The sequence below is a fragment of the Capricornis sumatraensis genome, chromosome 20 (assembly GCF_032405125.1).
Source record: "Capricornis sumatraensis isolate serow.1 chromosome 20, serow.2, whole genome shotgun sequence".
NCBI classification, from domain to species: Eukaryota; Metazoa; Chordata; class Mammalia; order Artiodactyla; family Bovidae; genus Capricornis; species Capricornis sumatraensis.
This window is the reverse complement of record NC_091088.1, coordinates 60,860,457-60,886,287: the sequence shown is the minus strand read 5'-3', so window position 1 is coordinate 60,886,287 and position 25,831 is coordinate 60,860,457. Positions and strand designations below refer to the sequence as shown.

At 55.4% G+C, this 25,831-nt stretch overlaps 4 protein-coding genes across 4 annotated transcripts; 3 read left to right on the top strand and 1 right to left on the bottom strand.

Annotated features, from left to right (window-relative positions):
- Nucleotides 1-5,662: 5,662 nt before the first annotated feature.
- NTF4 (neurotrophin 4) lies at nt 5,663-6,295 on the top strand. The gene has a single exon (XM_068991692.1). The coding sequence runs from the start codon at nt 5,663-5,665 to the stop codon at nt 6,293-6,295; it is 633 nt and encodes a 210-aa protein (XP_068847793.1).
- A 1,934-nt stretch (nt 6,296-8,229) lies between these two features.
- SAXO3 (stabilizer of axonemal microtubules 3) lies at nt 8,230-10,996 on the top strand. The gene is made up of 5 exons (XM_068993108.1): nt 8,230-8,385; nt 8,644-8,844; nt 8,945-9,106; nt 10,096-10,223; nt 10,627-10,996. Exons 1-5 carry the CDS (start codon nt 8,230-8,232, stop codon nt 10,994-10,996), a joined length of 1,017 nt encoding a protein of 338 aa, XP_068849209.1.
- Nucleotides 10,997-11,811: 815 nt separating this feature from the next.
- LHB (luteinizing hormone subunit beta) lies at nt 11,812-12,771 on the top strand. The gene is made up of 3 exons (XM_068992919.1): nt 11,812-11,826; nt 12,126-12,293; nt 12,529-12,771. Exons 1-3 carry the CDS (start codon nt 11,812-11,814, stop codon nt 12,769-12,771), a joined length of 426 nt encoding a protein of 141 aa, XP_068849020.1.
- A 218-nt stretch (nt 12,772-12,989) lies between these two features.
- RUVBL2 (RuvB like AAA ATPase 2) lies at nt 12,990-25,471 on the bottom strand. The gene is made up of 15 exons (XM_068992248.1): nt 25,460-25,471; nt 23,126-23,180; nt 22,796-22,851; nt 22,369-22,510; nt 20,464-20,593; nt 20,251-20,317; nt 17,523-17,629; nt 17,345-17,438; nt 16,866-16,989; nt 16,461-16,555; nt 16,256-16,374; nt 14,109-14,228; nt 13,604-13,733; nt 13,162-13,276; nt 12,990-13,065 (listed from the first exon to the last, which is right to left on the bottom strand). The coding sequence occupies exons 1-15, from the start codon at nt 25,469-25,471 to the stop codon at nt 13,040-13,042; spliced, it is 1,392 nt and encodes a 463-aa protein (XP_068848349.1). The 3' UTR covers nt 12,990-13,039.
- Nucleotides 25,472-25,831: the final 360 nt, after the last annotated feature.

The window sequence follows — 25,831 nt, the reverse complement described above, 5'->3', positions numbered from 1 at the left end:
GGGAACACTAAGTCTTATTGGGTCTTGAGTTGTGGATTGGTAGCTCCTGTGGGTATCTCCTGCGGTGACAGTGAATGGCAATGGGTTATACTGAGTTGAGATGGAGGCTCCATTGGTTTGTACTGCACTCGGTTGTACAATGCTTGTGGAGCCTTTTGGGGTAGTGTTGAGATAGGTTTGGTCACATAGTTTTGTGAGTTTCTTGCTTCCATGTTGGGTTGGGAGTCTTGTCCAACAGCATTGTGCAGGGTTCTGTGGTTTTATGAGTCCCCTGGGGCCATGTTGGATCAAGTAAGGTGGTCACCCATGGCATTGTTGGGACTGATTGTGTGTTCATGCATGGTGTCGAGTTGAGTTGAGACATTGGAAACTGAGTGGCTCTGTGATTCTTCTAGGGCCATGTTATTTTAGGTTCTGTGAACTTGTGAGCCATGTAGAAATACGAAGAGTCAAGTGATAGAATGTGAGCTTTCTAGGTCATATGAGGTCAAGTTGGGTTGGAATGTAAATGCGTAGGAGTGTTTCAGGGTTCTGTCATGTTGAATTGCATAGCGTTATGTGGCTAGAAATTTTCCAGGGCAACATTAAGTTGGATCATAATGAGTTGTATAATCATGTGAGTCTCATAGGGCTGGTTCACTTGGGACGTAAAACTGAGTTGAGTTACATCAAGGTGTGTTCGCTGAGTCCTGTAGGAATATTGGGTTGAGTTGCAGTGTATGTATGAGGTCTATAGGGCCATGTTGGTTTGCTTGCATTTAGTGGACCTAGGGATAATAGCACTAGGAAGTAATCATGTGTCAAGGAGCAAATGTAGTGTGTGGACTCTAGGAGACCAACTGAACTGGTTTGCTCAGTGTCATCACTATAAGGAGGGGCAGGGCTGGTTTCTGTATCTAGACTCAGTTGGTCATGCAGAGGGCTTCTGGGTGAACTAGCAAGATGTAGATACCCCTTCCGTTTACCACACACCTGCCTTGTTTTGCCATTCAAACCAACCCCTTCTTTATCTGTCTTCCCCTAGAGTTTTGCTTTCAGGCATGGAGATCAGAGCCACAAGGGAAGGGAAAATGGGTAGAAACTGTACTCTATTCAGACCTGATTGGGGGATAGAAACCCAGAGGAGGGGGATAGAGAGCTGGGGAGGTATAGAGACCTAGAGAGAGAAAGGGAAATCCAAAGAGGGGAAAAAAGATCCTGAGAGAAGGAAGACAGAGACCCAGAGGGGGCGGGTGTCAGCCATCCAGAATGAGAGGGACAGAAATCTAGAATTGGAAAAGAGGCCAGAGCACCCCAGAGAAAGAGAACCAAAAAGGAAAAAGGCAGAAAAAGTCAGTGCCCCTGAACCCAAGAGATATGCACCCATGGAATCTCACAAAGATCCCCAATTGGGTACGCCACCCCTCCCGCGGTTCAAGAAGTGTATCAGACAAACTGCAGGGCCCGCTTTATTTCCCTGGGGAGAAACCAGCATCTCAAAGCATGGGAGGGGCTTCCCGAGGTCGTGTGGAATGTTCCAGTTGGGGCGGGGGGCAGGACTTGTGGCCAGCTGCCTGACCCCACGTGTGCCCATCAGCCTGCTGATCAGCACCGGAACTTAACAGCTTCATTTCTCACAAATGAGGAAACTGAGGCTCAGAGGGGAGGGGGTTATCCAAGGTCAGAGATCTTTCAGTACTAAAAGGGCATTTGGAGGAGGAGGAGGACAGTGAAATCACTAACACATATAGGGCTTCCTATGTGCCAGGTACTTGTATTAATTCAAAGTACTTGTATTAATTTATTAAAATCCATCCAGTGGTTTACAGAGACTTCTTGTTGTTATTTTTAGCTAGAGACACCCCCCACCCCTTTCTTTTTTGTTCAAATGAAATCTTACTTAGCACCAGTGTGACACATCAGAGTGTTTGAACTGGTCTGAGGGGAACCTACCCTTTATGGTATCTCTCTTGGTAACGCAGTCTGCAGCTAACAAATTCAGTTTGGAAACCCCCGATTTAATCCAACCACCTTTTTACACAGAGAGATAGAAGAAGGTACAGATTGTGGGAAGCATTTGATAAAGGTCGAAAATAATGTAACCTTTAAATAATTTAACACTTCTCTCTGAAAGGGAGGGAAAGGCACGTTTGGAGACAGAAATGGAGACAGACACCCCCACCCCCACCCCCGCCCCACATCGCAGTGACACGACACAAGACAGAGTCTGGGAGGCAGGCACGGAGCCCAGCACAGGGACCCAAAGAGGACAAGACATATGAACAGTGGACAGAGACACCCAAGGGGAGAAGGGAGAGGAGGAGAGAAGAGGGCAGCGCCCCGGGAGAGGGTAAGAGACAAGGAGAAGGGGCAAAGACCCAGAGAAGGGGGCAGAGATCCAGAGGAGAGGGACAGGGGACACAGATGGGACAGGGACCCAGACAGAGGGAGATAGAGACCCGGAAAGTCTCTATCTCACCCCTACTACCCCATCGGAGAATGGAAGTTCCATAGACTTCTTCTGGTAGGGGGTGGGGCAGGTAGGATACTTAGGGATGGGGGAAGCCTGGAGAGGTCTGGGAAGTGACTCCAGTGGACGCTCCTGTGGGCAGGGCCCCTCCCCCATCCCAATAAACAACCGCAGCCACCTTCTACGTCGCCTTGGCCCGGGATGGGGAGCAGAGAGGGGAACACCCTAATCCGGGGACACCCTTCCTGCCACCTTGCCATGCTATATTTAGGCTGATGGAGGGGTATGGGATGACCCCTGCCCACCCCACCCACCAAGGCGGGTGTCAGTTTTCCTTCTGAAAATAGCTCCAGAGGAGGGGTGAAGCAGTTAAATCTGTCCCGGGGACTCTCAGCTCCTGTCTGAGTCTCCATCTGTCTTGAGGTCTCTCTTTCTCTGGGCTTCTCTCCCCTTCCTCAATGTGTCTGTCCCCTCTCCTGGTCTGTGCCTTCTCTCTGGGTGGGTGTTTCCCTCTTTCTCTGGGAGTCTGTCCCCTTTTCTTCTCCCCATCTCCCTTCATCTGTCACTATTCACTTTCTTTCTCCAGGCAGGTCATTCTGTTCCCCAACCATATCTTTGTCTGTCTCCGAGTCCTAGAATACCTTGAATTTCTCTTATCTGAAACTCAGGACAAGACCCTCTCCCCAGTCCCCACCCAGGAAATTCCAGCAGAGAGGACTTATGTGGGAGAGACCCCCGCATCTACCGTCTCCCCGGGCCTCGGGGCCTTATCACTCCGCGAGCCCAGCTGGTTAATGTCTGGCCTGGAGCTCCTGGGAGACTCGGAGATGAGAGCAGAGGGTGGGAATCTGCCCGCGGATTGACACTAAACTGGCTAGAGAACGCACAGGAATCTCAGGCCCAGACTCCTGGGTCTGCGGAGGAGGGGGCTTGGGGTCTGGACTCCTGGGTCTGAAGGAGGAGGGGGCTGGAGCTGAGGAAGAAGGACTGGGTTGGGGGGGAGTCCTAACGAGGAGGAACCTGGGGGCCCAAACTCCCGGCGTCTGCGGGAGGAGGGGCTGGGGGTCCGGACTCCCGTGTCTGCGGGGAGGAGGGGGCTGCGGACCCGGACTCCCGAGTGTGAAGGGAGGGAGGTGGGGGCTGGCGCCTGGCCTCCTGGGACTGAGGCGGGCTGAGGGCTGAGCGAGCCAGGCCGGGCTTCCGAGGTCTCGGCACGCGTGTGGAAGGCGGGATCCCCCGGCCCCTCCTCCGCCGTCGGGCGCCGCCCCGCCCCCGCCCCCGACCCGGGCCCTCCGGGGCGTGTGCAGCGAGGAGCCGGCGGGCGAGCGGGCGTCCCTACAGCCAGCGAGCAGGAGGAGGAGCCGCCGCCGCGCCGGAGACGGCCGGGGGAGCCGAGGAGGGCGCCCCAGGTAAGCGCCTCCGCGCCTCCTCCCCCGGGATTCCGGCGTCCGGGTCGCCCGGCCCCCGGGTAGGGAGGGACGGGGGCGGGGCCGGCAGGGGCGGGGCTTGGCGGAGGAAACTGAGGCAGGAGGGAAGCGTCTGAGACGGACAGTCCGCGATCCCCAGAGCGGTCTCAGGAGTCCCGACCCCCAGGCTTAAACTTCCCGGGAGAGGAGGGGCCGGGGAGTCCGCGCTTCTGAGTGCCTCGGAAGGATGGGGTTGGACCCCAGAACTCTCGGGTCTGAAGGAGGACGGCACTGGGGGTCCGGACTTCTGGGTCCGAGGGAGGAGGGGTTTGGGGCGCCTGACTCCTGCATCTGCGGGCCGGAGCTGGCGACCTGGGTTCCTGAAGGAGGAGAGAGCTGGGGAGCGGGGCTTTGGGGTCTGAGCGAGGAGGGAGCAGGAGCCTGGACTCCTGCAAAGGATGGGGTGGGGGAGGTGGGCCGCCGGCCCCCACGACTCCAGGTCTGATGGAGAAGGCACCTGGGAACCAGGACTCCTGGTCTGAGGGAGGAAGCAGCTGGGAACTCACGCTCCCGGCTCTGGTTGGGTCAGCATGTACTCCTCTTCACACTTTACCCTTCTCATTTCCCTATCTCCCAGCCAGGGCAGGCAGCCACTCCAGGTATGTGCAGTAGAAGTCTTGGACGGGCCCTGGCCTGTCCTGTGAGTGGAGAACATTCCAGGAAGCAGCCAGGGGGACCCAGGGCTTCTTAAGTGTGGGCCCTCGGGGACCTGGGTGTCCAGGCCAGCCCCGCCCCCGCCCCATCTGTGAGATGAATGGGCCGAGGAGGATGTAATCTTTTCCAGCCTCCTTCATCCTCAGCCTCTCCCCTCCCCTCCCCTCCCCTCTCCTCCCCCCATCTGCTTTCCATCCAGGGCCATCACCTGGGCAGAGCAGGGGCCTCTGGGAGGGGCTGCAGCCTTGACTCTTGGTCCCCTACACTTTCAGAGGAACACTGAGAAGCGGAGTGTTCAGGGGTTCAGGCCCCCTCCCCCACCTGCCTGTCTAACCTGCCTGTTCCCTTCTTCCCCTAGGTGGTTGCCCCCTCCCTCTCCTGAGATGTCAGGAAGGAGGGGGCCACCTGTGTCCCCAACAGGGCCCCCCCGGAGCCTGGGGGCCCCCAGCCCCGGAGCTCGGAGGTGGAGGAGGTGCTGACAGGTCTGGTAACCACCCACCGCTTCTCAGTCCTTTCCCAGAACCCACAGGCTTCCAGAATGTTCTAGAGAAACTTCAGCATCTATGCCCCCACCAGCATCTCCCAGCCCTGGCCCAATTTCATGGATAGGGAAACCAAAGCCTCACCTGGGAGGAAGTGTCTTACCTTCTTACAGGCAGTTTTAAGCTGAACTTGGGTCTCCCTGGAATTCCAGGGCATGACTGTTCTCAGAAATTTTGGAACTTCAAACCTCATCCAGGCTGCAGGACTTAGGGTTCCTTGGGGTTATGGAGGCAAAATGGCAGAGTGGAGTTGCTGGGACATGTTTGGAGTCCTCCCACCTCTGGCATTTGCTGGCTGTGTGACCTGGTACAAGTTACTAACCTCTCTGAGCCTGTATTTCCCCCTTTATTGGCTATTATTACTAATAGAAGAATAATTATGATTAATCTAGAGGTTGGGCATTATCAAAGTCCTAAAATATAGGGGTCCTCCAAGCTTCTAGAACCTGTGGTTCTGTCATGCAGATGCCCCTGGAGTTGCCATGTGTCCCCCCACGAAGTTATCATCCTAATTCTAGCTTCCCTCTGTCTATCCTTAGGTGTTCAGCGAGATGCTCCCCCACCCCTCAGGCTCCCTCCCCATCCTCCTGCTTTTCCTCCTCCCCAGTGTCCCGATGGAGCCCCACCCCCCACCCTCACCCCTGCCCCCATTTCCAGCCCCTGAGTGGGACCTCTTGTCCCCCCGGGTGGCCCTGTCCAGGGGTACCCCCACGGGGCCCCCTCTGCTCTTTCTGCTGGAGTCTGGGGCCTTTGGGGAGCCAGCCAGCAGCCCAGCTAACCGCAGTCGGCGAGGGGTGAGCGAGACAGCACCAGCCAGTCGCCGTGGAGAGCTGGCCGTATGTGATGCAGTCAGCGGCTGGGTGACAGACCGCCGGACTGCTGTGGACCTGCGTGGGCGCGAGGTGGAGGTGCTGGGCGAGGTGCCTGCAGCTGGCGGCAGTCCCCTGCGCCAGTACTTCTTTGAAACCCGCTGCAAGGCTGCCAGTGCTGGGGAAGGTGGCCCTGCTGGGGGTGGAGGAGGCTGCCGGGGTGTGGACCGGAGGCACTGGGTGTCTGAGTGTAAGGCCAAGCAGTCCTATGTGCGGGCATTGACCACTGATGCCCAGGGCCGTGTGGGCTGGCGATGGATTCGAATTGACACCGCCTGTGTCTGCACGCTCCTCAGCCGGACTGGCCGGGCCTGAGACCCAGGCCCAGGAACTGGGCAGGTAGAGGAAGAAGGAACTGGATGCTGAAGGACCTCGGGAGTAGCCTGGTTGCTCTAGGCCTCAGTCTGGGAACTTGTCAAATGGTCACACAAAATCACAATGCTCTGGTTTTGAGAGCTCATTCTGGGAAAGACAGATGATGAAACCAAATGGGGTTTTGAAGGATGAATAGGAATTCTCCTGGATGAACTTGAGGGTAAAACAAAGATGATGATGATTATAGCCAACATTTCCTGAGTGCCTACTGTTTATGAACTCTAATACAACTTGTCAGATCAACTCTGGTGGATTTGACCATTGGAGTTCCTCAGCTTCTAAGCTGCTGACCATGTGATCTCAAAGGACATCACTTTGCTCATCCTGAAGAGAGTGACAAGGAGGGGATACTTAGGGGGGATTATAAAACTGGCGGGGATTATAAAAACTGGAATATGTAGGCAACTAGTTGGGAGCTGGGGTTCAAATAAGAAACCTTATTTGGTCAGATGGGGCAAATGCTTAGAATGCTCTGTTTTGAGGTAGTGAGCTACCTATGACAGGAGTACAAGCAAGGTTGAATGACCAGAGGTCAGGATGCTTAAGATTTTGGCCTTGGTGGGGAGTTGGAGTCAGGTTTCCATCCCCTTCCCTGTCCCAGCCTTTGCAATATACTCAGAAAGAAATAGACCTTATCATTGTCCAGCTTGAGTAGGACGTGAGGTTTTAACCAATTGGCCTGCCCCCTGGCTGAGATCAAGGGAGATTTGAACACTGATCAGTCTAGAATGAGCCAGGAAAATCCAATAGGATAAGTGTTCCCAGAAGCCTGAATGAGGGGGTCTGTGGAATCCTGGGGCAGCTGCAGAAGGCAGCCTCAGTTTTCCCTGTCTGAAGAATGGGTTGGGGGGGGAGAGAATGGGGACTGAGGATGCAGAGGCTTTGATCAAAAGGGTTTTAAAGTGAGGAACTGACAAGAGAACTCAGAGGTAGACCCCACACCTTCAGAACACCCATTCATATGTTACCACTCTGTAGACACACATATGTGCACACTCGCACACATGCACACACATTTTTGCCTTTATTTCTACATCTTGTTTTCTAGGTCTGTGGTTCCTGCTCTCTTCTGCCACCTCCTTTGCTGTTGCTGTCTAAATTCTTGTCCCATAATCTCTGGGTCACTAGCTCTCTTTCTGTCCCTCACTCTATTTTTCTCATTCATCAAAACTCTTTCCACATCCCCCTCTTTATTGCTAAGTATTTCCCTCTGGATCCCTCCCTCTTCGCCCACCCCCATACCCAGGTGGAAGTTTTCAACCAAATCAAAGGCAGGCCGGACAGACGAAGCCGAAGCCGATGCTGACTCCTTCAGCACACACAGGGAGGGAGGGCGAGCCCCGGGGAAGTCTGGAAATCGTTACCCACCCCCTCACCCCCATCCTCCCTCTGCCGCTGGAGGTGGGCTGTCCTGGCAGAGGGAGAAGGTAGCTAAGAAGGCTGGGACCTTATAGGGAAGGGGGGTGTGTTTCTCGTGGATTCCCTGATGTGCTGGGTGACTCTGTCCTCCTTCCACTCTGTCTATTTCTGGGTCTCTGACACGCCCCCAGGTCCCAGTCTCTCGCTCTCTGCTACCCGGTCTCTGGGTCTCAGACTCTAAACTCTGAATTTCTATGCCCCTCCCTCCCCCCGCCTTTTACCCTCCTCTCCCTCTGGGTCTCCCCCCACCATTTATCTGAGCTTTTGTCCCCTTCTTGGGGGTCTCTGCACTCTCTCAAAATCCCGGTTCCTCCATGCCTGAGTCTCATTCTACCCATCCAGCCACGCACTAATAGGCCCTCCATTGGCTGCGTTCAGGGTGGGCGGGTTCTGTCACCCGGGGCGACAGCAACAACAAGCCTGCTCCTGCTAGGCTACCGGGCAGGGGTGGGACCATGGCGGTTCGGACCCTAGCTGTGCGCTACGGTCCCCCGTGGTCCCCCATCTCTGGGACCGAGGTGCCTGGATCCTGGCCCAACTGGCATCTCACAAGCAGTGGCGTCGCCCACCGCTTTATCCCGCCCGTGTCCTTCCCCCCGCCCACAGTGCAGGTGAGAGGATCTTAGCCTCTTGGCCAAGAGGAGACTGGGGTCCCAGACTCAAGGAGCTTGGAGATTCAGACACTTGCTGAGAGAAAGGGCGATTTGGGGCTTCGACTCCTGTTTGACTGAAGGGGGAGGGTCTCAGTGTCTGGGGCCGAGAGAGGAGGCGCCAGCTAACCCAGATGCCTGGAACTGGCGGGAGGAAAGGGCTGGGAGCTGACCAGACGCCTGAGTCCTTTCAGCTGACGGCCCGCACCTTCTGCTCAGTCCACGGTCGCGGAGCCCCTGCCCCCAGCCGCAAAGCAGGATTTGCATATCTGGGCTTTCGACGAGGTCATCAGCAGATGGGAGACAACCTCGGGCTCAGCTCTAGTGCCTAAGACCCACGGAGGGCCCTACGCCCAGCCCAAGACCTCAGAACCTGCGAACCCCACCCGGACTGTGGGGATCAAGGATTTAGGGGAAAAAGTAAGGTTCCGGGATGCCCAGGTCCGGGGTAGACAGGGCTGCGGGCCGCACTGGAATCCCGTGCACCCTCACGCTGGGTCCCCGCCTCGCCTTCTCTCAGCTCAGACATCGCGGCCGGCGTCTCCCTCTGATCACCAAGGACCGGTGCAGTGAGACGAAGGCGCAGTACGGCGGCTGGCCCGACCTGGACCGGGGCCCCACCTCCTACTTCGGGCCCCAGCCCCTAGAGCTTGCGGACCACCACCGAGGGGGCCCGTCCCAGGTAGCAGAGAACCGCAGTGGCAGTATCTGGCAGAACTTTGAGCGCCTGGGGTGGGGGGAACCCCCCCTCAGAAGCTAGGAACCCGGCTGAGACCCTAGCGCCGGGTCAGACGAAACTCTAAGTCTAGGGGCTAAAGAATGGGACCGAATCTGAAGTTGCATAGACTAGGGGAGGGGGTTGGCACTTTAGAAGCGGAGCCAGGAGGAGGCAGGGACTGGAAACCCGAAAGCCCAGCTCTGAGGCAGGTCTAGTAAATCTTGGGGCGGGCCTAGGAGCTAGGGGCGGGGCTACGCAGCCTGAAGTACTCGTGGGCGGAGCTCGAATATCCTGAGGCGGGTTTGATAACCAGAGAAAGGGCTGGCTTCTCCTCTTAGGGTAAAGTAAGGAGGAACGGTTTCTGCTGAATTCCAGTGGCGGGACCAATCTAGGGGAGGAGCCAGGGAGGTCTTTCAGTGACTGGGAACTTGGCGGGCAGAATACTTGGATTTTGGAGGTGAGGCTAGTAAGGGTTTTGCCTTGGGGAGCGAAGTTGAAGTGCTGCTGCTGCTGCTAAGTCGCTTCAGTCGTGTCCGACTCTGTGCGACCCCGTAGACGTCAGCCCACCAGGCTCTGCCGTCCCTGGGATTCTCCAGGCAAGAACACTGGAGTGGGTTGCCATTTCCTTCTCCAATGCATGAAAGTGAAAAGTGAAAGTGAATTCGCTCAGTCATGTCCGACTCTTAGCGACCCCATGGACTGCAGCCCACCAGGCTCCTCTGTCCATGGGATTTTCCAGGCAAGACTACTGGACTGGGGTGCCATTGCCTTCTCCGAGTTGAAGTGCACTGACGTGCAATTGACCAAGGATTCTGATTCTGGGGGCGGGTAATCAGGGCCTGGCTCAGAGGGGCTGTTGAGACCCAAGAAAGAGGAATTCTCAGTCTGGCACCCAGGGCATGGGACGGGTTATGAGTTTTCTTGCTCATTCCTCCTCCCCCGATCTTTCTCAGGCTTTAATCCCTTGGACCAAGAACCCCGAGCTGGCCGGCCGGCCTTTCACAATTTCTGACCGGGGCATACTGGACCGCCATCAAATCTATCTGACCACTTCGGCCCGGGACTTTCGGCACTATTCGAAGTGAGCTTGCGTCCTCTCTTGGCCCCTTCCCCCTGCATAACCCCCGCAGAGGCTGGCAGGACGCCAAGCCCCCCGGTGTTGACTGACCCTCTCTGACTCAGTAGTCTCGGCCTTCAGTCCCTGCGCGGGCAAGAACCAGAAATTCAGACCCAGCCCCTACCTCTTTCAGCACTCTGGTTTACTTAGTGTCAACTCTCAGGAACTAGGAGCCCGCAGAGGGCCCATGAGGGAGTTCCGGATCTGAGGGCATGGCCCTGAGGGTCTAAGGCTGGCCTCTTTTGGTGTTTGAGTCCCCGGATAATTCCCCAGTCCCAAGCCTCCTAAAGGGTCCCAGACTCCTACAAATGTGTGCTCGAGGATCCAGCTGTGCCCTCCCCATCCTGCCTCCACCCCAACCCGACAGGAAGGAGTTGTCAAGCTATCGTCGCAAGGACTCGATGACCTCAAACTTCGGGGAGACGCCCCAGGCAGGCGGCCACAGCCAGAAGCAGCTGCCCTGTCCGTCCTCCTCTCGACCACCCCAGCAGGCGAAAATCCGCTTGCCTCGCGGCTGCCGGGTGATGCCCGTCGTGCCGCACCGCGGGGCGCTGACTCTGGCTCAGGAATCCTACAGCCTCCCGCTGCACCCACTCCGCCGGCTGGACCGCTTCTGCCCGCTGGAGCTGCCCTGGGGCGGCCCCCACTGGAAGCCGGTGTCAGGCATCTACAGCGTGCCTCATGCCTACCGCACCGAGAACTCCAACTACGGCAGCTTGAAGCCAGCGTTGGTCTGAATCAGACCAGCCAGCCCCGCCCTGCACACGCCCCCCAGACAAGGCGGGGCCAAGCCTGGAAGACCGCGACTAGGGGCTCGCTGGGCGGGGCCCCCCCATCTGGGGGCGGACCAGATCTTTGCCCTTGGGCGGGGCGAATCTAACATCCACTCAATTGCGGGGGCGGGACTTCTGCGGCCGAAGGGGCACAGCTTATCTTACTCGATGAGTTAAAGAGCCTAAATCACCCCCTTTGCTGGGTTTGGTTCCGGCATCCTGGCTTTTGGGGCCCGAGTATGGGGCAGGTGGGATTCCACTGAATCCTTTTTGGAGGGGCGGCGCGAGTGGACCCCCACTACCTCTGGCCACAGAATCCGATATTGAAGCTACGCCCCTCCTAAGAAGTTGGACTCAGGCTTTGGCCGGAGGAGCAGCCAATCATCATCGGAGACTTGTCAGAGGGGCGGTGCTGCAGCCTCTGCCGGGTCCCCTCCTGATGGGTAGAGGCGCGCTCACAAGGCAAGCGGCACAGCTGAGGGCCTCCAATATCCGATTTCTTGTACTCCCACCACGACCTCCCTAGCACCCGGGGATTGAGTCTGTGAAGTCACCTTCTCCTTGGGTGTCTTCTGCTTCGTGGTGCGGGAGCCGCTCAGGGAGTGGGGGGAGGGATGCGCCGTTGAGCCGCTCTTGCCTCTCCCTGACCTTGTCTGCCTCTCGCCCCCGGGGAGATTAGTGTCCAGGTTACCCCACCATGCTGCCACCCCCGGTGGCCTTGCCGCCCCCACAGCCTGCAGGTATAAGACTAGGTAAACACAGCAGGGGAGGCACCAAGGATGGAGATGCTCCAGGTAAGTCTGTAGGGCCCCTTGTGACTCCATCCAGGCCACAGCTGGCAGGAAGTGGGAGAGTCCGGGGACCTGGTAAAGGAGGCCTCTTTCGAGAAGAGTGTGGGGAGAACAGTAGGCCTGACGGTGGGAGGAGGGCAGCAGGTGGGGCCTGAGGTGTTGGGGTGTCTGGGGTCCCTGGGGATGGGAAATCCTTGAATGGAAGGTGGCAGGCACAGGAGCTGGGTCCCTGAACGTGTGCATGCAGGGCTTGGGGGTGGGGTGAGGATCTCGCTGGCCCTGAGGCACTGGCCTTGTCCCAGGGACTGCTGCTGTGGCTGCTGCTGGGCGTGGCCGGGGTGTGGGCTTCCAGGGGGCCACTGCGGCCGCTGTGCCAGCCCATCAACGCCACCCTGGCGGCTGAGAAGGAGGCCTGCCCTGTCTGTATCACTTTCACCACCAGCATCTGCGCCGGCTACTGCCCCAGCATGGTGAGCTGCCGAGGGCGGGCGGGTGCCACCAACCCAGCTCCAGGCAATTACTTGGGGCTAGGCCCGCAAAAGACCCGCAGTGGCAGTGGGGGTGGAAGGGTGGCCTGCCGCCTGGGGAAGGGGCCGGGCAGGTGGGAGGGAGAGCACAGAGGGTCCCTGGGATCTGTGGGGTGCAGTGGGGGAGCTCGGGGGAGAGCTCAGCCCCATGGAGACACTCAAGCTCCCCACCCTCCAGAAGCGGGTGCTGCCTGTCATCCTGCCGCCCATGCCCCAGCGGGTGTGCACCTACCACGAGCTGCGCTTCGCCTCCGTTCGGCTCCCCGGCTGCCCATCTGGCGTGGACCCAATGGTCTCTTTCCCCGTGGCCCTCAGCTGTCACTGTGGGCCCTGCCGCCTCAGCAGCACTGACTGTGGGGGTCCCAGAACCCAACCCTTGGCCTGTGACCACCCCCCACTCCCAGACATCCTCTTCCTCTAAGGATGCCCCACTTCAACCTCCCATGCCCACCCTAACTCCCAAAGCCAGCAGATGCTCCTCCCCTCCCCTCCCAATAAAGACTTCTCAAACTGCACTCTGGTGTTGTCTTTTTGGGGGCTTGGGTGTGTGCACCCATTTGTGCACGCACGCACACACACACACACACACAATGGGTCCAGTTTCAGAACCATTTTATACAAAGTCACAGTGTCAGAACTCTAGTAGAAAACGGGGGGTGGGGGTGGGGTGGGGGGGAAGGGTGATCAGCTCAGGAGGTGTCCATGGTTTCACCTTCTGAGAGAAGGAAAGCCACATGGTCAGCACGGCCCAGCAGGCAGGGCCAGGGCTCCCTCCTCCCTCTCCGGGGCAGGCACGGTGGGGGACACTCACTGAGCTCATTGAAGAGGAAGGCGTCTTGGTATTCCTTCATGTATTGCGTGGAGCGCGACTCGTCCAGGAAGAGAGAGTAGACCCGCTTGATGTCGTCCACCTGCACCTCGGTGCCCTGATGGGGGACACGAGACCTCAGGGGGGCCCCACCCAGGAGCCAGGTCACGTCCCACCATGGCCACCTCCTGGCTGTGGGCCCCACCGCTCCATCCCTCAGTTTCTTCACCTGTAAAATGGACTTAACGGCATCAACTGCAGCCAACAGATATTTACCCAGCACCTCCCATGTGTCAGGCTGGGAGCCATAGAAAGAAACCCAAGGGCCTGAAGTTCCCGCCTTCGAAAACAAGTTCTGGGACTAAATGCAACCGCCCAGGGAAAGCCCTGGGAGTAGCGTGTGGACCACTCACTCCTCTGACGCTGGGTGGACTCAGCGGCTCACCTTGCGTTTCCGGCACACCAGGCTGGCAGCGGTGATGAGCTGGATGGCATAGCGCAGCGAGGTCTCCAGCCCGATGCGGGTCAGAACCGTGTAGGCGTCCTCACTCATCTCCACGTCTTCTTCCTCGCACCTGCAGGCAGGGAGCGGGGGGGGGTGTTCAGCCAGGGATGGAGCCATGAGGAGTCAGAATCCTCGGAAGCCCAGAACACGGAGTGAGAAAGGCCACCGAGGCAGGAGCTGGACCTCAAACTCGGGCCTCCCGAGCCTCCCCCTTTCAGGGCTCTTTCCCCAGCGCCAGGCACCCGCACAGCCCCTCCCTTGTCCAAAGAGCCCCGCCCCCCCATCAGAGGCCACTGCTAGGATGCCCCACCCAGCCCTGCTTCTGGCAGGCCCAGTGACCTCCCCTGCAGACCTCAGTGGTCCCCACATATCAAGCAGGATGGACATCAGCCCTTCAGGCCGGCAGCCTGGTCCTGCCCGGGAAGGCCGAGGGCCCCACCCGCACCGGATGCGAAGGATCTGCTTTGTGTCTTTCTCGCTGTAGGGGGAGGTGGAGACGATGAGCAGACGGTCCAGCAGGTCAATGGGGATGCCGTGGGGGCTCTGGTAGCTGGTGCCGCGGATCCTGCAGAGGAGGGAGGGCCATCAGGGTGACACTCCTAGAACCCAGCTCTCCCCTCTCTACACTTAGAACACCCCACCCCACCCGCCCTTTCCGCCACAGCCCACTCACTGGGCCAAATACCGCTGAGCCTTCAGCTTAGGGCTGGCGTCACCGCCTGACGTGGTAGCCACCCCCTGACTGCGTTGCTCCCCATCCAGAGCCAGGCTGGTCCGAGCTAGAGATCTAGGTCTGGGATTACTGGATCAAGGTCCCACTCCTCTGCTGGACCCAGAGCTCCACAAGGGAGGGACTGGGCCCACCCTGTACCCTCACTGCACCTGGCCCAGCACAAGGTCAGGCACGTGGCGGGTGCCAGGAAATAGCAGATTCCTGTTATGTGTGGGAGCTGTGATCTATGACTGGGGCGATCACTCAATTAGCAAGTACTGAACCACCACCCATGGAGGAAACAGTAACACATGGCTAGGCTCTTGGCAGCCTCTGTCACAATTTTTGGCCACCAGATAGCCTGGTTTCAGGTGTTTCTGTTTAAAGACACCCGATTCAGTATATATTATTGACTTTTCATGCTGAACTCATGCCCACAGCCTCTGAACTTGTGCCTGACGAATGCTATCTAACAACTGTTTTCTCTATACGGTCCATCCCTGCTGTGCTCAAAGACATTAGACAGCTAGGGGACATTTTATAATTTGTTTCATTTTTTGGCTGCTCCACACAACATGTGGAATCCTAGTTTCCCAACCAGGGATCGAACTCTTGCTCCTTGCTTTGGAAGTGTGGACTCCCAACCACTTGACTGCCAGCAAAGTCGCCTAGGGGCCATTTTAAACCACAAAATCATCCGGAAAAACAGCACACAGTGTGACGCCTGTGGCAACAAGGAGACAAAGAAAAGGACGCCTGATTATAGCTCATGAGCTCAAACTAGGAGGCGGAGCATTGCCTGCTTTGACCCTCGCCTGGTCTGCCTGCTGTGGGCCATTCAATTTTTCCCTGCTCTGCACACGTCCGTGAATGACCACCAGAGTGTGGTAAATATCGATTTGGGAGCTACAGATTATCTGTAGTGAATAAGCAGAATCACAAATATGGAACCTGCAGGATAATGAGGAGTGACTGGGTTTGCAGCCTCTCACAGGTGATGCCCCTGATCCCATGGCCTGACTTGCAGATGCTACAAACACGCTCATCTGGATACCAAACTCCAGCCTGCTGCCTCCCACATGTGACCCAGGGCAAGTCACCGGGCCTTGCTATCCCCCATCTTGAAAACAGGGCTGAGGGAATTCCTAGGTGGGCCAGCGGTTAGGACTCCATGCTTCCACTGCAGGAGGCACAGGTTTGAGTCCTGGTTGGGAAACTAAGATGTGGCAAGCCGTGTGGCATGGCCAAAAAATAAAATTAATAAGATAAGGGGCTTCCCTGGTGGTCCAGTGATTAAGACTCCAAGCTTCCAACGCAGGGGGCGCGGGTTAGATCCCTGGTTGGCGAACTAAGATCCCACAGGCCCTGCAGTACGTGTTTGGCTGCAAGAGGAATGGAACGGAATGGGGCTGAGACGATATCTAGCTCCTGAGCTCCTTTTGAGGAAAGGCTGAGCCAAAAGCCAGGGACAACCTGCCCATTATCCCTGGTAGTCGCCCCTTTCTTCCCTGTGCTTCAGCTGGCAAAAGGCTGTAGTCATGCCCCTGAGCAGCCCCGGGCAGAAGCTGTGCTGGGTGCAGCCTTCAGGCCCCTGGCTCTCCTGAGCTCTTGGTCCCCTGCTTCCGTCTCCCTTCCTGTGGACTTTTGAAGATGAGGTGAGGAAGAGCCAGCAGGCAAAACCAGGCACAGCAAAACCCTACGGCAGAGGTTCCCAAGTTTTGTGGTATCTGGTACTCTTCCTGCCTCAGGGATTTTTCCACTGTATCCTTAGATCAAGAGAAATACTAAGCTGCGTTCCCTTTATTTCTATTCAGCAGTGAGGCATAAGCGACTTGCTCCCTGTTCTCCCAGGGGCCTCCTCAGGGGCCAGCGGGGCTTACCGGGTGATGCCGCGGTTGGTAGCCATGATGAGGACAGGCGCCATGTCACTCTCCAGGGCCCGGTTGAGGAAGGAGAAGCTCTCAATGTCCAGCATGTGGACCTCATCGATGAACAGCACCTGGGGGCCGTTGGGCAGGTATCAAGCCCACCTCCCACGCTTCTCTTCTCCCGCACCCCCCGACCTGGCCTGGCCCGGGTACTCACGCCGGGGATGATCTCTGCCTTGCCCTCCTCCCGCCACTCGGCCACCTTGGCGTTGATCTGCTCTCGGACTTCGGACTTGATCTCCCCTGTGTCGCCTGTGGGAGGCAGGATGTCAGAGAGGAGAAGGGATCCAGGGCTGGGGGTCGGGGAGGGCAGTGGACGAAGGCAGAGAGAGACAGGACGCCGGAGACACAGAGAGCGAGCTGGAGTGGTGACGTGACAGTGGCCGGGGACTCAGAGACGTCCCAGAGAGGCAACAGACGAGCCAAACCACAGGTGGAGAAGAGCGGAAGACGGCAAAGAGGGATGGCGGAGAGGGGAAACGCCAGGCCGTCCTGGTGAACGACGGGGCGGGGCAGGGCGGGGCGGGAGCCTCCCGGCGTGGGTGGCACAGGTGGGCCTCACCTGAGAAGAGGGCCAGGAAGCCCTGGGTTCGGGAGTTGATGACGTCGATCTCGTGGAGAGACACCGTGTGCACCACCTCCTTGCGCTTCTGCAGCTCCCCGTCTGGGCACTGCACAAACTTGGTCTGTGGGGCCAGGGCGGGGTAGACAAGGGCAGAAAAGAGCATGAAGTGGGGGCCCCGGGGGCTGTCGAGGGGAGACGGGCTCCCTGGAATGGAGCTAGGAATCCAGATGGGGGTGATGCAGAAACCCCAGGCCTGAGGGGTAAAGACTAGGGCAGCCCAGAGCACTGAAGGATACAGGGGTTCCTGGAGGACCCCAGAAACCCCTGGCTGTTCTGGAGGGTATGGGGAGGCACCAGGAGGGCCAGGGACACAGGGCTGGGATGACAGGAGGGTCTGGACCCTGCAGACGCCAGGGGCAGTGGGGAGAGAGAAACGTGCTGGTGCCTGAGCGAGGGGACCCAGGAGCCCTGCCCACCTGGGAGCCCATGGCGTCATAGTCGCGAGCCCGTGTGAAGGAGCGTCCCAGCTTAGAGATCTTGCCTGTGGCCTTGTCGATGGTGATCACGTCCCTGCAGGGGAAGGCGGGCAGGGGTGAGGACGGGAAGGGCCGGAGGTCCCCTACCCTGGCCACCGGTGTGGCCCCCAGTGCTCACCCGGCCTGGACCTTGTCCTTGGTCAGGGACTCGATCATCTTGGTGCCCAGGTCATATATGGTCTCCATCTCTGTGGTCTTGAGGGTCAGCTTGCCGACTTTGGAGCCCTGAGGGGTGACAAGTAAGGGGTTTAGAGGGGGCCCTGATGTCTCCCCAGCACAGCTTCTGAACCAGCATGACATGGGGCAGTGCTGGGGGCTTGATGAAGATATGCACTGTCACAGCCTCGGTGACAGCTTTGTGGCTATGTGTATGTCAAAACCTAAAATCCTGAAAACTTTCTGGGGCATGGCTTATTGGAAGTCAGTTGCGCCTTAATAAAGCTTTTAAAAATCCAGTAAAGGGGACTGGCCTGGAAATCCAGTGGATAAGACTCTGTACTCTTAATGCAGGGGGCCCAGGTTCGATCCCTGGTCAGAGAACTAGATCCCATATGCCAGAACTAAGACCTGGCTCAGCCCAAATAAATAAATTAAAACCAGTAAAGGAACAAACAGGGACTTCCCTGGTGGTCCAGTGGTTAAAACGCCACACTTCCCATGCAGGAGGCATGGGTTTGATCCTGGTTGAGGAGCTGAGATCCCACACGCCGTGAGCACTGCCCCTGCCCCCCAAAGAGAAACAAAAACCTAAAAGAGAAAATCTGTAAAAACAACAGGCACCTGAGGTCCCACCGAAGGGTCAAGGGGGCGGGTCCCACTCTAAAATTTGTTTTTCATACCCAAATAAAAGGTGGTCTTTTGTTAACCACATACCCAGAAGAACACAGCTAAACACAGCTAAGACAACAAAAATGCCACACCCCATCCCCGAGATAAGCTAAGAAAACAAAATGTCACACACCCTCCCCACCAGATAAGCTAAGAAAACAAAATGTCACACACTCCCCCCAACAACACCCCCCAAGGTAAACAGTCACCAAGTCTGGGCTTTTCCCAGCTTATCCTGTCTCACCTGTTTCCTGGAGTTGTTTCCATAGTGAGATGCTCCCTTTGTAGGGAGAGGTGGCAAGTGGGTTTGGGGAGGGAGTTAAAGGGAGTTTTGGTTGTTCATTTTCAGTTTTTCTTTTTGGCTGTGCTGGGTCTTGGCCGGGGCATGCGGATCTTAATTCCCTGGCCAGGGATCGAACCCAGGCCCCCGGAATTGGAAGAATAGAGTCCCAGCCACTGGATCACCAGGAAGTCCCTGGTTGTTCATTTTGATGAGGATATATCCATGGATTTCTTCTGTAATCTCTTTAAACTCTAATTTAAAGAACTATCTGGGGAATAGCTTTCCCTATACTTAGAGTCTCCCACCATGTTTTTTTTTTTCTACCATGTTTTTAAAATTCAAAATTGCCAATAGATAAAACTAATTTAGGAGGCTGTTACAAGTGCTAAAAGTGCAGTTGACCGCAGTTATTCACTTTAAGTCTATTTCCACTGAAAATGAGAAGCTAATGAAAAAAGAGGAGGGTGTTCCTACGAGACACAGAAACAGAAGGTAGGACTGTGCATCAGGTCAATGGATTTGAAGCAATTTTAGATTTCCTTTTATTTCGCATTTTATTAACACCTGTAACTTAATATTTAACAGAGAACTACAAACACGGCTGAACCTCGAAGACATACACAAAAAGCCATATACTGTCAGATTCCATCAGAGGCCAGTCCACTAAGACAGGAAGTAGATTTGTGGTTGCCAGGGACGGCAGGTGGGGTGGGAGGGGAGGAGAAGCAACTCTGAAAGGGTTGATGGTTAGTTTATGTTGTGTGATTTTATGTCAGTGAAAAACAGACCTACAGAAAAACGGAAAGAGAGAGATAGAGATGAAGGGGAAACCAGACTATGACAGAAGACTTAAAACACATATAAGTTTTTAAAATGGGCAGTCTTGGAATACACAGTTGGGTGATAAAAGCTAATGAAACATGTAAGAATTAAAGATTTTAAAATTTAATAAAAAAAAAATTAAAAAAAAAATAAATAAATAAATTAAAAAAAAAAAAAAAAAAGCTAATGAAACTCAAACAGGTGAGGGCGGCTATTTCTATGGGGTACTGCAGAAAGAGGCAGAGGAAGGGGCAGGGTTGGAGGTGCTGGCCAAGTTTTAGGTTTTTTTTAATCTTTTTTTAAAGTTTTTTTTTTTTGGATGTGGACCATTTCTTAAAGTCCTTATTGAATTTGTTATAATATTGCTTCTGCTTTGTCTTGGTTTTATGGCTGAGAGGCACATAGGATCTTAGCTCCCTGACCAGGAATTGAATCTGTGGTGGAATTGTGGAGTCCTAACCACTGGACCACCAGGAAAGTCCTGTTAATTCTTATTGGAGTACAGTTGAGGTACTACGATTTATAAATCCAACAGGTCTGTAAGCCTAACTATTAGGAATTAACTGTGAGAAACTTCAAGACCTCCTCTGTCATTCCATTGCTTGGTTTGTTTTTTTTGGGCAAGTATAGTTGATTTACAATATTGCGTTAATTTCTGCTGTACAGCAAAGTGATCCAGTTAGACATAAATGTGTTCTTTTCCATATCCTTTTCCATTGTTCCACCACTTAGCTCACTGTGCCCCTCACAAACGGACAAACTGCCATCAATTCAACCGACCCTCTCTTGCCAGCATATGGATGACTCTAAGCTGCATCTCGAACTTTCCATGGGATTCTGACCTCAGTGCAGACCCAGCACACCCCACCCACCCCCAGCCCTTGGGGTAGCCTAGACTTGGGAGCACACTCACCGTCCCTGTGGCCGGCCGATCAATCTGGATCTCCACCACCTCCCCTTCGATGATCTCGGTCTCCTCCCTGGCGAGAGAACAGATCTAAGGAGATAGCCCGAGGCCTGGGCCCTCAGGAACTGCTCACCCCTGTGGGCCCCTGGGCACAGGACGAGCTGGCATCCCCCAGAGGGCGTCCCGAGGCTGCTGGGAGTTACCATTACTCCTGCTTACTTGATGCGCACGCCGATGGAGCGCCGGAAGGCCTGGGTCAGTGCCTCTGTCTTGCTCATTTCCAAGGAGAAGATCTCACTGCCTGCGATGGCTGTGAATGGGGTGTCGGGCCCCAAGGCCTGAGCCATGCCTGAGGAAGAGGGGAGGCAGTTTGGGTAGGTGGTCCAGGCACGAGGTCCCCACACCTCCCCAACCAGCTCTTCTTCTTCAGACAGGAAAAAGGGGCTTGGTGCTGTGGGGCAGACAGGGAGACTTGCAGAAAGCGAGTGATGGAGGGCCATGTTGGGAGGCCCTGGGTTGGAACCCCACACTGCCCAGACCAAAAACTTTACGACTCTACAATCATGCTGGACCTGCCTCCCAACCTCTGAGAGCTGTTTAGCCTCAGGGCTTTGGGGAGATGAGCAGGGGTGGAGGCAAGGGGCTAAAAGAGGTTAAAAGAGACTGTGCAGGTTCGAATCCCGGCTTCAATGCTTAGCACCAAGTTATCTTAAGAAGCCTAAGCTGCTCCCCAAGCCAGCCTGCCCCTCTGGGTAATGGGAACCATAACATAACAAGCGCTGGCAGGGAACGACATTGCTGCATAGGAGCAATGATAAGGGCGGGCAGGCATGCCCTGGTGCTCAGCCGTGACCCCGATATGTGACCTGGGACCAGCACAGGGAAGGGCCTCCTCTATGATCTAGGGCCTGGGGTCAGCTGGCAGACAGTGGGCAGTTCCTGCCATCACTCCAAGCTCCGGGCCTCTCTGCCAGCTCCCCTTCCTGGAGGCTCTGCCCAGCTCTGTCTCCCAGACAGGAAGTCACTGAACCCTCCTGACCAGTGCGAGGTGGCAACTCTTCCTGGTCCCCTTTCCAGAGGCATGCCACACTCTGCACCCGGGTATCATGCTCCGTACTGTCTGTTCAGGAGACTCCCAGACTTTCTGCGAGTCTCAGTTCCAGTACTGACTCACCTGGGATGTCCCTCCTGACAACTGCCACCCCATTCTCTCCCCATCACCCTTCATCAGAGGAGAAGCCTCCTCTGTTCTCTACTTGGACGGGATTGTGTCCACGAACCCCTGCCCCAGGCTGGAAGCTCCTTAAAGTCAGGACTTCGGTCTTAATCATCTTGGTGTCCCCAAATGTGAGTGTTACTTTTTCTTAACTGAGGACCTAGCTGTTACCTTGAGTCTCACTGCCTGGCCCCACAGTCCAGGCACAAAGGTGAGAGTGAGTGGGAAGAGACTCCAGGAAACCTTCAACAAGGAAAAGATGTCAGAGAGCAGTTTTGAAGGATAGATAAGAGCTCAACAAGGATAAGGGACAGTTGTGAGTAAAAAGCTCTTAAATTACTAATGGATTGCAAGAGAGACTGCTGATTGCCTATACAATGCTCATCTTGCACATCTTCCTTTGTTCCAGAATGCCCATTTCACTAAGGTAACAGTAGTCCCAATTAAAATATAAAAAAAAGTTTTAATGCCTCTCTCTCTCGTGCAGTAGAGTGTGGTCATTAACTTCTAGTCAATAAAATATAAGCAAGAGAATGTGGGTGCCCTGAGACAGCTGCTTAAAAGGAGCTCCCTCTAGGAAGTACACCCTCATTGCAATTCCTTTCTCCTTCTTCTTGTATGGAGAATGGGTGGGATGGCTGGAGCATAGGCCACCTTTTTGCAACCCGAGGTGTCCCTGACATGGAAGTAAGTGATCTTGAGGCAAGAAGGTAGGAGCCCTCATAGAACTGCTCAACAAGCCTGAATGGGCCTGTGTTTAGGCTCTTCTATGTGACAGAACAAAGCCTTAGTGTTTAAGCCACTTCCATTCTGTGCTATCTGTTAGACAGGGCTGAACCTGACCCTGACTTACATGGGAGGATCATCCGGTGAGGCCAAAAGAGCTACTGCCTGGAGAAGCACCTTACCCATGGCAATGGCTGTCTTCCCAGTGCCCGGCTGGCCAGCAATGAGAACCGCCCGGCCAGCAATCTTCCCTTCTCGGATCATCTCCAGCACCACACCGGCTGCCCTCCGGGCCGCCAGCTGGCCCACCATGCCCTGGGAAGCCTGGGGGCGGGAGGTGACAGGACATATAAGGAAGGTGACTTTCTACTGAGCTGCCACTGCATTTCAACCACCTCCAGGCCCACACTGTTGGCTGGGCCTTCAGAAAAAAAGGCTTTTCTCCATCCCCATCTTTTAGAGACCTATGTGTGGCTGAATTGTATAAATACAGCACAGCCAAAGATCTGGAACATCATAACACAGTCCCTGCATTCCCCAGGGCCTTGGGTTCCCTCCACCTGAGGCCTCCCTGGGGCAGCCTTCCCAGCCTGATCCCCTGAGTTCTACCTGCCGTGGCTCCAAGGCATCATCGAGTCCCAGCCCCCGGATGTGGGAGTGAGCGCCTGCGTGCAGGGAAAGAACCAGAAGACACGGTTACCTGCCAGCTCCTGTCAATGCGTGGTGTGAGGGGTTGGGGCCTGGCAGGGTCCACCCTACCCCACCCCTGGGCATCTGATCTGCTCTGGAACTCAGGATCCTCCCTGCTTAGATAGGGGGAGAGATGGGGGGATGGTGTGCAGGACCTCCCCCTCTTGGGGTTCCTGGGTAGGTGGGCTCTGTCGAGGGCACAGGGGCCAGGCAGGCACTAGGGCCCATTCCGGATCCACGCTCACTCACCGATACGCTCAATCCGCGTCACATCGCGGATCTCTGGAACCTTGGTTGTGGCTGTCTGGGGTTGGAAGAGGCGTCAGTACAGACTTTGTGGTCCTAGCTGTCCCTCCTGGCCCCCTCCCATGAAACAGTCCTTTTCTCTCCTCCCCAGAGGCAGGCTGGCAGCCCAAACACCAGACCCTCCTTGGCAATCACCCACTAAGGCTGGTGGGTTGACCCCATGACACTGTCAGCCCCAGCTCCCTGTCACCAGGCCTCTGCATGTGCAGGTCCCTGGTCCTGTGCTCTCCCCAGCCTCCTCACTGAATTACATCGAACACCAGTCATTAAGGGAGGCCTTCCCTCACCTCAGCCCCTGCCTGGCTAGTTCTAGGGTCTCTGGACGTCCAAGCAGAAGGAAGGGCCTCCCCTGGTAGGTCAATCTCATGCCCAGAAGAGAGACTATTGGATCAACATTCTCAGCTCCAATGGATGCTCTAACCCATAAAGGGCACAGCACACATCTCACTGCTTTACCTCGGGGCTCAGTGTTTGGGGTCTGAATGAATGACATCCTGAGCTCATTCAACAAGCAGGTACTGAGGCCTCCTGTGTCCCCAGCTCTCCAAAGAGCAAAGTCAGACACTATCCTTTCTCACGAAGCGGGGAGAGATCACTAAACACTGCCTGGGATAATTCAAGAACTCAGTGGAGATCCTCTCAGATACTCATGGCAGTGTTATTCATAACGCAAAATATCCATCAGTGGATAAACAGATAAACAAAATATGGGTAGCCATACAACATAATATTATTCAGCCATAAAAAGGTATGAACCTCTGATCCAGGCTACAAGGGTAAACCTTGAACACACTATGCTGAGTCAAAGAAGCCAGACACAAAAGGTCACCTGTCATATGATTCTATTTATATGCAATGTCCAGAATAGATAAATCCGGAGATATAAAGTAGATCAGTGGCTCTCCAGAGTGAATACAAAAAGGAAGCCTAGTAGCCAGCACACTGACCCAGCTCCTTGGCCACCTGCCCACAACCCTGTTTCTGCACACAGGTCTCCTAGCCAGAATGAGAGGAGATACAGTCATAGGACCCCAAGAAAACCCTCTCTTCGGAACCAAGAGTTCAGACTTCCTGATCACCAGCAGGTCACATGCCTCCTCCCTTGCTGTTTGTGACCCTTCCGCTCACTCTTCCTCACAGGAGGTTGATCACTGCCCCCAAAGCACTACCAGAAGATTGAGAACATACTCCCACTCACCCCTACACAGCCTGTCAGACACTACTTGAGACAGAAAAGAGACACTGATCCAGGAATCCCAAACTTTAGCCATCCCAACATAAACAGACCTGCCTCCTACAAAACCTTTCCTTTCACCATAAGCCTCTTCTACCCCCTGCTGCCTACTGATCCCATGGAAACAGAGGTCATTACGAAATTCTGCCCCTACCATCCCCTCACACTTCCAATGCTTTATACACACCCATGGGGACTGCGTCTCAGGAGGGTGGCCACTGCCCTTTCCTCTTCCACTTCACCATCCACTCCCCTTTGCCATGACAACAGAAACAGAGTGATAGTTCACACCACAGGCACCATCTCATCTCCATCCTAGCCCTCCATCTTGACTGGGGTTACCATGGGGACTGAGGCCTCGGGAAGCCATGTCCAACCCTCAAGCTAAGGCTACATTCTTTTTTTATTCAGATGTTTCTCAGAAAAGTACTTGGGGCCTGGCCCAATATACTTGGTCTCTCCTTTGCGGAGTTCATTCAAGTGATAACTTATTGAGCATCCACACTGGGCATGCCCTGATGAAGTGCTAGGAATATGAAAACAGTTGAAACAATTCCATGACAAGATTTCAAGCCTCTGTGCCCACAACCATTTTCGACTCTGAGTTCTCAACACTCTTTCTTTTGGCTCAAGACTCCGTAAGCAACTCCACGATATGAAGCTCATACGGCAGGTCCCCGCCTGTGTTTCTCCCTTGTACTCAGGTACCACTCACACCATCAACAACCCAAGACTGTTTTATGGCTTGCAGCCCAAGACACTACAACCCTTATCAGACTTCAAAGCAAAGAAGATTGGAAGTTGGAGTTCCTACGATGGAGTCGGATATGACCACTGATTACGTAAATATTCACTTGAACCCAAGATGCCGGGATTCTAGTCTCTTCTTTTTTCCTCCCTCAGATCCAGAAGCCCAGGCCCTTAGCTCCCTCCTTCCTCAGATCCAGGAGTCAAGGTCCTCAGCCTCCTTTCCACCGAGATCCAAGAGTCCCCGTCCAGCCCCCTGCTTGAGACTCCTCAGCCCTCAGCACGCCGACACTCACCACGGTTGCCATGATGCTCACCAACCGCCAATATCCTAACGGAAACGGAAACGCGCTAGGAACGAAGTGCTCTGGCCCCTCTAGACTGCCAAGTCATCCAAAAATCTCGGTGGTTCTTTATAAATATGCAAACTCTCCTGGTGGGGCGTGGTGTCACTTTTTAGGCCCCGCCCACGCGCCGAGGCCGCGTCCATTCCTCTCGCCTCCCGGCTCCTCCTCCTTTTACCCAGAACCTCCTCTCTAAGGCGATTGCAAAACTCTTTTAACACTTCTTCGGGGAACCACACGTTCCCCACGCTTCATTTCCTCCTTATCGACCGTCTTCCCTCCCACTCCAATTCTGGGGCCTCAGCTTCGGATTGACAAGATTGA

Bases quoted from the DNA above. Each gene is read 5' to 3' on its own strand.
- NTF4 (XM_068991692.1), top strand. From the start codon at position 5,663: ATGCTCCCCCACCCCTCAGGCTCCCTCCCCATCCTCCTGCTTTTCCTC.
- SAXO3 (XM_068993108.1), top strand. From the start codon at position 8,230: ATGGCGGTTCGGACCCTAGCTGTGCGCTACGGTCCCCCGTGGTCCCCC. The intron at 8,386-8,643 runs GTGAGAGGATCT...CCTTCTGCTCAG, and splicing joins TCCCCCCGCCCACAGTGCAG to TCCACGGTCGCGGAGCCCCT. The intron at 10,224-10,626 runs GTGAGCTTGCGT...CCAACCCGACAG, and splicing joins GACTTTCGGCACTATTCGAA to GAAGGAGTTGTCAAGCTATC.
- RUVBL2 (XM_068992248.1), bottom strand. The intron at 16,990-17,344 runs GTGGGCAGGGCT...CTGGCCCCACAG, and splicing joins ATGACGCCATGGGCTCCCAG to ACCAAGTTTGTGCAGTGCCC. The intron at 13,734-14,108 runs GTGCGGGTGGGG...CCCTGCCTGCAG, and splicing joins AAGCAGATCCTTCGCATCCG to GTGCGAGGAAGAAGACGTGG.
- LHB (XM_068992919.1), top strand. The intron at 12,294-12,528 runs GTGAGCTGCCGA...CCCACCCTCCAG, and splicing joins CCGGCTACTGCCCCAGCATG to AAGCGGGTGCTGCCTGTCAT.